Source organism: Strix aluco, chromosome 3, assembly GCF_031877795.1.
Source record: "Strix aluco isolate bStrAlu1 chromosome 3, bStrAlu1.hap1, whole genome shotgun sequence".
Taxonomy (NCBI): Eukaryota; Metazoa; Chordata; class Aves; order Strigiformes; family Strigidae; genus Strix; species Strix aluco.
In genome coordinates, this window is record NC_133933.1 from 8,982,436 (window position 1) to 8,995,404 (window position 12,969).

Below are 12,969 nucleotides of genomic sequence, written 5' to 3' on the forward strand. Positions count from 1 at the left end.
TGTGGTTGGATTTTCCCCACCGCTACTGAGACAACAAACACAAGCATGTTAGTGTATTTCGTGTGATGTGGGCACCTGCAAAACTGGTTTGAATTTTTTTTTCTTAATTTTTTTTTTTTCCAGAAACCACAAAAGATACAACTGTGACTCACAGCCAACCTGAAAAACAACCCCACACTTCTGGACAAACTCCCCCCCAAGACATCCTACTTCAAAACATTGTTTTCTAACCACTACTAATAACCTACTTTGTAATCTACTTTATCTAAACATAATTTCCCATTAAGTGAAGTAATTCATTTTGCTTATAATCCTACTCCTGACGGCATTTATTCAGGGCAGGAGAAAAGACATCCTCAAAAAACAAGGCAAACAAAACACACACAGGGAGGTCAGAGTAATGTCAAAGACAAAAAGAATTTGTGAGACCATGGGACACAGAAAGCTTAGGGATCAGCCCCCAGATGGTATAAACCACCTTTATAAACCAGGTGAGAAGTCAGACATCTCTAGGATAAATCTGAATTAAAAAGGAGCTATTCCACTTTATCATTAGCCAAAGAAAGCCACAAGGACTACAGCACCTGGGCAGGGAAAAAAAATAATAACCCGTGAAACTGTTACATGACCTAGATTTCGTTGAAGAACTGCGGAAGTAATATTTTTTTAGCAGCATCTGCTGCTGTTTCTTTTCTGTTTTAAGAGTAAAATAAAAGGCAGAAGCCTCGTTAGCACTAACGCTGATATAGCCAGCCATACATCATTTACACCGAAATCATTTCAGGGCAGGCAGGGCAAAACACACGCCCTCAAAAGCATGTCCTCGCCCTGTGCCTCTGGCTGTATTTCATTTTTGAAAAGAGAAAATTGGTTTAGCCAAGAAGGAGACAACATTTGCCCCATTTTTAATATTTCAGGCTGACTTTTTAACCATGCAGTTTGTTTTATGCAGGTGCAGCCCAGAGCAAGCACCTGATGTAAGTGCGAGAGAGGGTCTCTGAGGGCACCTTTCTCCATGTGTTGGTGCTTCAGTTTGCAATGGTTAATCGCTCTACACCAATCTCAGCAACTGTTGACACAAAATAGGTGGAGATCAGGTCTGTGCAAGCACAAAATACCAGAAAGGCAAACTATATGTAAACACACTTCAGATAGCTATGACAAGAATAGACCAAAACCTGACTTGCAAAGCAATGACAAACCATTACTCTCCCCTTCTCTCTCTTTTTTTTTTTTTTTTTTAATATATTGGGGGTATATATTTTTTATTTTATTTTTTATAGGTATTTTTCCTGACAGAAGCATCTCTTGCACTAAAAAGAAACCAAGCCCTGAGAACTGTATTTACAGAAGATGGTGTAGAACCCTCCCCTTACTTGCAACACAGCATTTCCACAATACAATAGTGTCCTGTATGGGGTTTTTTTAAAGCCAAACTCTTGTTTTGAGACACTGCACACCTGAATCTCAGCCTTTTTAAATAAAAAGTAGCAAACAAAGCCTTCTGACCCCTACCTTGATCCTGCAGAGCAAAGCTAGGACAGGAGCGGAGAAAAGAGCAAGTGGTGAATGTTTGCACAGTGCTGTTTCATCTTATTTCCCTGACACTTGACAGTGCATTCGTTACAGAATATTAATGCACTAACTAAAAAAAGTTTGTCAGGTACAAAACCACCCCAGAAGAGAATGGAAGGACCAAGGGAAAACAGGGTTTTTCTGGACTGCATATTAACTTCTCAAGTGCCGAGTGCCTTTTGTTAGTCAAGACTATTGGCAGGTAAACCCTGTTTGCAGCATGCAATGCTCTGCACTGGCAACTGACCTTTCCCCCTCTCAAAAAAGCATCTATGTGAATAAAATAACACCAGTTATTTTATTTGCTCAATGCTCAGGGCACCACTAATTAGTCTGTTAGTTCGTGCAAAATAATTCCACGTTTGCTCTGGAAATAAATGGTGTTTCCTCTGCTGGTTTTCCTCAGCCTGAATCCAGGGGATGTCAGAGCAATGGTTAGGGGAAACATCCTCCCCTGGTGCTCCTGGACAGGGTGATCCCAGTTTTGAGTCAGTTTGGGGTGCGTGGAGACTACCAATGCACAACTTAGCAAGAAATCCAGGGTCTATCAGCTCTCCAGGGTGAAAGCTCTTCCTGTGCTCCACCTGAAGTCCCAGAGGCCAAGGGGAGCATTTCCCCAAAAAACCTCTTTATCCACCTCCTCCAAGCATCTGCCCCCTTTGGAAAAATACCCGTGTTTTGTGCCAGAACTGTATCACTACTCCTTAAACCTGCGTGCTAAAACCAAACCCTGCACGTTTATTCCACTGCGCTGTATTTTTAAATGGCTTTACTGAACTAAAAAAAATACCAGCCTAAAATCCAGTGATACAACAGTACCTGATGGCTCTAAATTCACAATTCTTCCCCCTGTAAGCTATTTGCTCAGCTTTTCTAATAATACCTTGGCTGCCTGGCAGCTCTCCAGGGCTGTCTAAGGCAATATGCAAGCTAAACATTTTTTCGTCTGATTTCAATATTTTCTTATGAGTAACTATACAGGATTTTACCTAGTGAGTATTCCTGATTGCTGTAATTTAAGAACAGAGAAATAGACTACAGATGTAATATTATTATTACAATTGGCATTCAAGGTGAAAGGCATAACAATTAGCTAAGACTTAGTGAAAACATAAATGTAAAAATCTGCTTGAAAAGCCCAGCACATGGTACGTTTAGAACAGCTAATTTACCACACATATTCTGAATTGCTCAAACGGTATAACAATTCACCCAGCGAGATCCTTTTTTTAATAGTTTTCTTGCGGCTTTGCAGTTTTTCTGGGGGGGATGATTGTCACGTTGCAAACACCTACTGTCTTATTTTACTTTGGAATAACAAACAATACATATTTCTTAAACCTGAAACATATAGTCTTTCTTATTTCTATTTTTTCCTGCTTTCACATGTATTCCCATTAACAAAACAGTGTTTAAATAACATCTGTATACATATTCTTGAATCACACAGAGAACAAAAGTAAATAGTTTCCAAAATCTGACGGTTAAGTTCGTATTGCTGAAGTTGAGAGGATAATTTGTGAATGTTTTAACATTTACAAGTAAATAAGTACTTGTATTTACTGTATCTGATTACTGAGAAAAGTATTTGTTATGTTCTTACACAGATTCAAATTGCATCTTGACCTTTTCTCGTTTAATCTGTTTACTGCAACAAAAGCAGTAATAGATACATCTGAAAACAAGCAGATATTTTACTTGCCTAGGATTAAAAATCCCTGCGTGCAATGTGCTCTGCAAAGTGGCAAACTGAGTATTTTGCCTATTTATTGTAGCCTGTGATTTGGTAGGCAGCGGGGGTGAAAAACCACCCCTGTGTACAGGACCAGCACCTGCTTTTGCTATGCTCCCTCCCTGCTGGCCTCCTCCCCCACTTACACCCTAAAAATAGTGCTTAAGTGGGACTAAAGTGGTGCACTGGTCATGTGCTGGCCTTTTGCTCGGGGTGACTATCGCCCTCAGCGAAGGAACTGAGTGAAGATGATGTCTACACTAAACGCCCAGCCTCATGCAGGAGCCTTTCCACCCCCTCCAAGGGGCTGACGTGGGGCTCAACACATGGGAATCACCGAACCCCAGGCATGCTATGGTACAAAAACCACAGTGGGAAGACAGGAGCCTGGGACTGTTTTCCAAAAGGCGGCAGGATGGAGAGCCACGCAGTCATCCCTGCAACTCTCTGGAGGGGCGGGCAGGGGCTTTCTGCATCTGCCCCATCAGCATCCCCCCATCTGCCCTATCTGCATCCCTCCATCTGCCCCATCAGCATCTGTCCTCATCTGCATCCCCTCCATCCACCCCATCAGCATCCCCCCATCTGCATCCCTCCATCTGCGTCTCCCATCTGCCCCATCAGCATCTTCCCGCATGCCCCCCATCTGCATGTCCCAATCTGCATCGTCCCCACCTGCCCCATCTGCTCCATCCGTAACCCCACCATCTGCAAGCCAGGCCGGGCATGACCAGCAAGCAGATGGGAAGGACACCCCTCACAGTGGTGCTCCCCATTCACCGCTGGGTGCTGGGGAGTGATGTCCCCCAGAAGAAGCGCAAAATCCTCCTGTCCCCATCATACCACCCTACCTGCCCGTGCCAGGGCAAAGCGCTTTATCCCCTGCCCCATGTGGCTACCACAGCAAAGCTCTACCACTATGCTTACCCACAAGCAAAGAAACGGAGGTAGGAGAAAATTTCCTGCTGGAGGGGAGTTATGATGGGGCTAAAAGAGTAATAAAGTGTTTCTGGGTGCCTCAGCCCTGAGCTGGCTGTGCTACATATAGTAAGGTGGTCTGGTCTTCCTATTGCAAACCTATCTCAGATTTTTCAAGCTCATCTTCAGGCTGGTCTTGGAGCCTTTTTAAAATTTATTCCTTACAAAGTTTCAGCAAAAGTAACTTCAGCTGTCTCCAAGAATGAGATTAGGGAAATTTACATTATTTGATCATTTTTTCCAGTGTGTTTGGTTGGGGTTTCTTGGTTTTTTTGCAAGTCTAGGAAATTATACACAAAATTGACATTTAAAGAAGCCAAGGTCATAAAATCAAGAACTCGAGAGTTAGGAAACCACATTAGTGGAGCTGCTTGCACCTTATTCTTTAACCTACTTTATATGTGAACAGTTCAGTTACCAGCTCACAGTATAATTTTTGATAGGGCCCAATGCCTCAACCACCCCAATGACGGTTATGTTTGTTATAAGAACAAGCCAGGGCACTCTAATATAGAAAAATTTATTTCTACAGGAAATAAACTTTGTCAAAGTTGAACAAATAAGGCAGCAAACAGCAAGAAAAGCAAAAGAGTCCTGGCTGAAGCAGCTGAATGCTGCACTGGAGAAGTACATTCAGCTCTGCTGCTGCCTTGGACTTCTCAGGAGCTACTGAGTAAATAATCAAACCCAAAGTAAATCATCAAACCCAAACTCTTCAGCAGCAGTTACTGATTCCTTGCATCTCTCCATACCCAACATTGGAGGTTGGAAATGTAAGACACTGAGGCATTCAAAATTTGGAGTTTCCACTGAAACTCCAAGTTGCAGTGGTTGGACCTTAAATGTGGATAACTTGCTGACATTTTGAGCCATCTCACAGTCCCAGACCAACCCAAGACAGGTGGCTGTGCTGGACCTGGACCTCCCTGAGTCTCACTTTACCTGTGAACCGAGACAACACTATTCTCTCTCTTTACAGGGGAACTGTAAAAACATCATGCAGACTCGCAACTGTATGCATATATAGGCAAGTGGAGGTCAGGGGAGGACTTGGGTATTACAGCAGTAAGCACCATGCAAAAGTCCAGCAGTAATTATTAATTCCATCTTCAAGCACGGTTTGAATACAGCTCAACAAACGAAGCACTGAAGAATGAGGGTAAGATAAAATATTGACTAGCTGCTCCATCATTGTCTCGTCTGTGCCCTAGATAGCACAAGAGTATTTTGGAAAAAGCAGAATGGAAACACCCAATAAAAGCCTGGAGTTTTAAGGATTTGAATTTTCAAACGGAATAATTTTTTGTAAGATCATTTTAATGCAGTTGTACGCGACCCTATTTAGAGAGATAGTCACATATACACATGCACTTCTAGAGAGGTTATATAGACACAGTATTCTACAAATATACATTTACCTGTAGACTTCCCTAAAACATAAACAAGCATCCGACACCTAATTCAGCCCTTGATGAGAACTGCTCTCTCTTCTCCATAGAGTACCACCAGTAATTATTTACCATTAGTTCTTAACAGGAAGAGATTCAGCTGGGATGTAGTAAACAAGAAAACCGTATAGATTGTTCAATATAGCCTGGCTGGCTCTCAGCTGAGGTAAGAAGTGATTGGATCACACCTCCTGGATATTTCAATCACAGTTTTTATCACCGGGGAAAAGCCCCTTATTAACCTGTACTTGGTCAGGTCCCTTCCATGTCCATATATGCAACGCTGTCAAGATCATACAAGTGCCCCTTCTCATTCACGTTACCATGCTTTGAACCCTGAACTGCTGCAGGGTTAAATGACTAACAAGACAGAGACCTGAAGGGTTCATTTAGACTAACGACATCTTGAACTCTGCTACCTTCCTACCTGCCATAGATATTTTTTTTTTTTTTTTTGCAACAGGGTAAGGGCTCCCTCTTCTCATGACAGAAACATCTGACCATGGCAAAAAGATGGTTCTAAAAGGAAATGCTGGTGATTCACAAACAAAATCATCACGTGTGGAGAAATAAAAAGGGAAAAATCCTCTGCATGTATTATTTCATTACTTTAAAAAATAAAACCAGCCAAGTAAAAGGGTCAAGTTAAAACTGTGGTATTTTTAAAGACATGTGCCCTACCACTGATACATTTTCCGGCACGTCTCACATCATCACCCCATTCCTGTGACTCCTCCACCATCAATAGGAGTTGTGTGCATCAACCCAGGGAGCCTGAACACCGGGCAGGCCATATGTGAAAAGCACCATTTTTTTCGTTACAGCAGAGAACTGAAGTATGCAACTAGCACATACTGTAAAGGCATTCAAAATATGACAAAAAAAATTGTTCAAATGCTTTCAATCTGCAGAAAACAAATGCTCTCTTCAATGACTGCTCTGTGGCAAACTTCTAATTCCATCCAGAAAATCCAGCATTCCCAGTCTGGGCTAACGACCATGCTACCAGACATGAGTTTATGTTTTTCATGCACATTTCATGTATTCCCACATGCTGTGTTGCTGCCAATAATTTATGACTGATCTGCACCCAGCCTGCCCTTCAGCATTTTATTTAATCTCTGCAACAGTGATTTACAATGACTCATCATTAATACAAAAATGTACATGTGTGTTAACAAGTTTGGAAGAATCTAAGGAAGAAGGCAAAATTTTTTGCAAGTCGTGGCTGAATGACTTATGAGCCCGCTAAAGAAAGGCAAAGCTAACCAGAAACGATACATTAACCCTTCCCTGCAGCAAACAATTTAGGCAAGAAGAGTTTCTTCTCCTGCGTACCGCTTTAGAAGAAAAGGGATTAGGCAAAAGGCTGGGAGAGGGTTGCCCCATAGCCCCCAGGATTTGGGAGGGGATGAGCAGCTCGTTGATCACCCCATGGCTGGACGTTTCCTGAGGATGCACCTGTGTGTGTGTGCAACCTGAACACTCAGCCATGACCTCACAGCCTCCTTGTTTCTTAGCATCCATTTAAAAAGCAGGGGCTGAATTACCATATTTTGGCATCTCTGCCCACCACCTGTGATTTAAGAAAGCCCCGACTGTCTCTATAGTGTTAAATCTTTGTGGGGCTGGGGAGGGAAGGGGAATTGTCTCAATAATTTATACAATTGTAACACCACTGCAGAATTACCAAACTAGCTCAAGCAGAGGAAGCCTGCCCTACATCCACAAGACTTCAGTTATAATGTATTTTGACCTACTTTTTTTTTTTCCCCTTGCACTTAAGGAACTTATAAAAACACATTTGACACAAAGCCAAAGTAAAAAGTCCTCAAATCTGAGACAAGATGGGTACGGAAAAACACCCTGGAAAGTCACTTGGGAGAAATTCCACCAGCTTTAGTTCAAAACATTCCATGTTCATCACCTTGAAAAATTTCTTTGATGGCCCATCCTAAACTGACATAGTTGCCCTTGCCAAACCCTATGCTCCCAGACCCCTCCAAAGCAGCACACGCTCGCTTCACCATTGCTCCATAAGACCCCCGATGAACATACACAGCTTCTCAACTGGCCAAAGCGCCTATTGTTAAACTGAAGGACAACCATATAAATTAGGGTATTGCCTGTATGAAGGCTGGAGGTCATAAAGCTGAAGCAAACACTAATTTTTTTCTGGCTGAGCCAAAATACTGTGGGTTACGTTTCCTTATAGCACGTATTTTATGTTTAGTGCCTTTTATTCCTCCGCGCTAAAGTAAGTATCTTGGAAGCATACTTCACATACACTAAGTATTCAGTATTTTCCTTTATTCAGTGTCTTAAAGGGCTTCAAAAAATTGATCTCCCAGGGCTTCTGTGGGGGTCACAGAAATTGATAACCCTTACAAGCTATGCTTATGTGAGCCTGCCTGTGTCTCCCAGATAGTGCACTTTGTAAATTAATCCTCCAAAGGCAAATATATTGTAAGTAGCTTGTTATCTCTAAAGTACTAAATTGAAGAATACATGGGATTATATTGACAGAAATTACATTTTCTGTAATGGGGTTTAATATATCTGAAATCTCTCCCATAGGCTCCTACTCTCTCTAAGAGAGAAGGGTTTGTTAATGTAGGTGCAATGGACATCAAGACCAAATTTATTCACTAAAATGGATTAGGCCATGTAATCAGAGCTTCAGTAATATTAATCTCTGACACTTATTGAACGGAAAAAAAATACTTTTGTCTGCAAACTGGCATTCCTCCCTCCCTTTTCCCCAGCAGGCTCGCTGTTTGCCTTGGCCATTTTCTGGGTATTACTTCAAAGAGGATAAGGTTTCCCATCATAAACACTAATCTAAAAATATTAGGACAATTAATTAGATACACTTAGTTTTACAAGGTATTAGATTGCAATATACTTCAAATACAACACTTGTTCTGCGATAGTGGCAGAAACCTGCATTTTTATGCAGTAACAAAGGGTAATAAATCAAACTTTTTTTTAAGGGTTTGCTGTTGTGTTTTTATACTTAAATCAAAAGCAATTTTCAAAATCACAAGTAATTTTCACTGCTTGCCTTCACTACCTCCTGTACAGTCAGCAACCCAAAATCCACTGCAGACATAGCATGGGTCCCGACTTCCTTCAAACAAATCACTACTACAACAGATCAGGGGCTCCAGCAACCCTTAGCTGGAATAAATAAAATTGCTCCACACCATACTTTAGCAGCAAAGAGACAGGTTGTCCTCAAAGTTTAGTCAAGCTTTCAAAAACTGGACTTTTAAAACAAACCGGTAAAGAGGTAGAAGGATGTCAGACAAAAAGAAAAACCCCACTAACAACGTTTTTTAAAGTATGACAGCATCCCAAAATAACAATACGCTCTGCAGAAATGGGGCCAATTGCCCCTTTTTTTTCACCCAACATCTCAACCTCTTCCAAGACCAAAGTTCTCAAAATGCATGTGGCTTCCTATTGAAGAAGACACATCCTCAGCCAGAAGGAGGACTGGTATCCACTGAAATCTGCCCAATCAATGGGAAAACAAATACGGCTTGTTTTCTGCAGTAGCAAACCTCCTAGTTCCCATCACTGAAACCACTCACCCAGCTACATCCTTTTTGCATCAATAAACTGCTGGGGGGGAGGGGGGGGGGGTGGGGGGGCAGGGGGGGGGAGCAGACAAGGGCAAGGTGTGTCCTCAAAAATGCAAAGCGTTAGCCGAAGGGTGCCAGCGGCCGTATAGAAACACTAAGGAAAATTACTTACCAATTGTTCACTTGAAGTATAGTGAGCCCTGTGTCTTGTGCCAACTGCTTTTTCTGTTCTTCTGAAGGGTAAGGGTGCTATAAGACACCAAAATAAATATATACATTTAAAACAATGCTTTTTTTGCCTACTTTTTATTTTAAATTAAGAAAAAAAACAACAGAAGCGTGACATCTATTATTGAAAGGTGAAAATGCTGAGGTGTGTCACTCTTTTATAATTATTAATGGGCTACTACATCACTTAATTAATGGCAGTAAAAGACAAGCCAATTATAAAGATTAGTGAAGTGGAGAAATAACTGCTTAGGATACTGGCAGTACCTTGATACTCAAGAAGGATATTTGTTGCATTAGCTGAAAGTTTTTGCACTTGTCTCGAATGACCGATTAGAGTCAAATCACCTTCTTTTTCTGTATTTCACAGAACAATAAAGAATGTGATAAAGTACTTCTCTGTAAAACTAAAACACGCTGATGTTTTCTGAGATAGTGAAGACAAATCTTGCCAGTGCCCCAAAATAATTTGCAAATAAGATCAGCATCCTGAACATAAACAAACGCCTGGGTTTTGAACACAGGCCAACGCAAGGTCAACGATCAGCACATTTTTGCCTGACATTAACATAGCTGTGCTGCACTAATCCTAAGAGACAGAAAATAAATACTGGTTTAATTGAAGATAATGTTAAAATTCAATCATAAGTTAAGTTTCTTGTGAGAACTTGATTGCTTTCTCAGAAAATTCACTTTTGCATGAATACAGATTGCTTAATAAATCAACAGCAAAAACCACATCCAATTTTGAAATTTAGAAATATCATTTATGTCCTTTCCCTCCATGTAAAAATGTCACTGTCCCTAAAGGAAACGGCCAAATATTGAAAATGTAACAATTCCCAGAAAAAACCCTGTATTGAGGATCTGGCTCAGCTCCTAACCTAGACACCCAAGTCTCAGTACCCATCGGATTCAGACCTGGTCTGCTGCAAAGTATTAATAACATTTCAATAAAGGTGATTTGATATAACTGGTTAGACCTATCCCAACATCGCATTTAGCAGTTGGTTGTCACAAAGTATTTGCTGTTATACACGCATCCCTCTTTTTCCCCCAAACATCCCCATATTCTTTGGATGTATTCTTTGGCATAATATTACATGAGATGTAAACTGAAACCTTGTAAAGCGTAAGAATTTAAAACCTCGTAAAATTCCACAATATTATTGGTATCGTAACTATTTAGAAGATTTTATATATTCCTGTAAACAGCATAATCTGACACCTAATGGCTGTGTTACATGCCTGCAGCACCTCACTTTACCAAATAGGAATTTTTGTTGTAACTCTGGCAACTTCCCTTTGCCCAGTGTGCCCATTTCAAAGCCCGCTGCCATGGACATTGGCATTTTTTTCACGCCAAAATTGTGGGGAATTTCCCATTCTTTTAAAAATACTGTTCTCTTGTCAGCAAGCCCACAGATAATCTGCACACCTATAAACAACCCCCTGTATTTTCTGCATGTACGTGAAACAGCTCCAGAACTGCAAAGTGGAGGACACGGGGAAGGGGATTTTGCTTCTTTTTTATGGGTAATTTGCATTTTACACATGCAAAAATATGGCATGAATTTTATCATTCACCTTACATACACGTTCATCCACAACAAACAGTTCTACTTGACTTATGTCCATCTATCTGAACATAACATTTTTCTTCTCTTCAAAAAAAAACCCTTACAGAGATGATTTGTAACATTTTCATCTTTACAGCTTACTTCCCGTTTCATTACTCTGCTATCAAGCGAGGACAAAATTATTCTTTTTTTTCTTATTTCGCTTTGCCACCTTACATGTGATCTAATTTTAAGTAATTGAACAAACTGTGTCTAATTTCATGCAGCAAGCAATAATTACTAGACAGCCTCTAGCTATTGGAATTGAGAACTCTGTCTCCATTAAGCAATTTTCAATTGTTCTGGACTTTTTTCCAAATAGACAAGACTGGATAAAATTAGCCATCAGAATAATACAGTCACTGTAAAAATAATTGCTTTAAAAGTCCCAAACCCTAAATTCCTCAAATTGTGGTATGTTTAAGGTCATCTGATTTATTTTTTTTTATATCCTAGCACAGCATAAACTTTTAATTTCATGATAAATCTATCATTGCCATAATCACATGACAGACTGGGACTTCATGTAGCTAATGCCTCTCAGCTAAAGGTTCACAATGCGGCAGGTTTTTTAACTATGATTTGGTGTGGTTTAAAATAATCTTAAATGCTGGGCATCCTTATTATATAAGCTTTCTGTGGATCGTATGAGTTGTTCCTTTGTAGGCTAAAAAAAAAAAAATAATAAAAATGACTTGACAAAGAATCAGCATGCCACAGGCTAGGTTGCTATAAAAACATTCAAAGCCTTGTTGCATTCCCACCCACAGGGCTAGGAAGGCCTGTGCTACAGGCAAAGGCAGACATCACATTGCAACAGAGAGAAAGGGGGAAACCCTGAGAACTGCCATTTTATGAAGAAATGGGAAATTCACTCGAAGCTTTGCTGTTGGTCTTTATTTCACCCGTGCAATAATGATAGGTGCCTTCCAAAAGATTTCTAATGATTGTTTAAAGGGATAAAGACACATGCAGAGAGATATGTGTATATATATTTGCATATATATGTATATTTGTGTGTATATGTATAATATATATATAAATATATATATAAAAAGAGAGATATATATATCTTAGGTCAAATGTTTAGTTTTAGGTAGTCCTGCGAGAAGCATGGAGTCTGACTTCATGATCCTTATGGGTCCCTTCCAACTTGAGATATTCTATGATTCTATGAATCATATAAATATATACATATATAAATATATATGGAAGTGTGTGTCTAAAAACACAACACTGACTCCAGTTGGCAAGTCTACCTATCACTCTGGATCACTTTGGGATATCAAAGCAAATTGTACCACTGTTCAATAAACAGTGACTTGAGACCTTTACTTTGTTGTGTACATTAGCTCCTACCATTATCTCTTAAAAGCTTAATTATTTGCAAACAATTGATCAAGATGGGAATTGGAGAAAAGAGATGCCGGACCACCAGGAGAGCTGCAATGCATTAGGAGAGCAAACAGAATTACCTTTAGGTCTTATAATCAGAATTAACGATTGGGACCGTATGCAGGGCAGTGCAAGAAGCTGTAACGCTCTTGCTGGAGTGTTTTCCATTTGATCTGCATTAACACCTCGAGTGAAAGCCATAAAACGGTGATTACAGATGGCAAGGTTGACCCTCCTTCCCAGAACCAGCCCAGCTTGTGTATACTGGAAGACTGCAGACAGGCTTTCTTGCCAAGGCCAGAGGAAAAGGGCAAATCCAAGGGGAAAAAAAAGTAGGAAGCAGGCAGGTTAAAAAAAAAAAAAAAAAAAAAGGCATCTGAAAGAATAAGGCTGACAACAGATAAGGA

The 12,969-nt window shown here is 40.4% G+C and overlaps 1 protein-coding gene across 3 annotated transcripts in view; it reads right to left on the minus strand.

Annotated features, from left to right (window-relative positions):
* The window catches only part of MEIS1 (Meis homeobox 1), a 109,394-nt gene that overhangs the window by 14,038 nt on the left and 82,387 nt on the right, over positions 1-12,969 (minus strand). For all 3 annotated transcript variants that reach the window (XM_074817279.1, XM_074817276.1, XM_074817277.1), the window contains exon 9: positions 9,493-9,569. In XM_074817279.1, the coding sequence (XP_074673380.1) occupies positions 9,493-9,569 (77 nt within the window). The remainder of the gene's footprint in view (positions 1-9,492; positions 9,570-12,969) is intronic.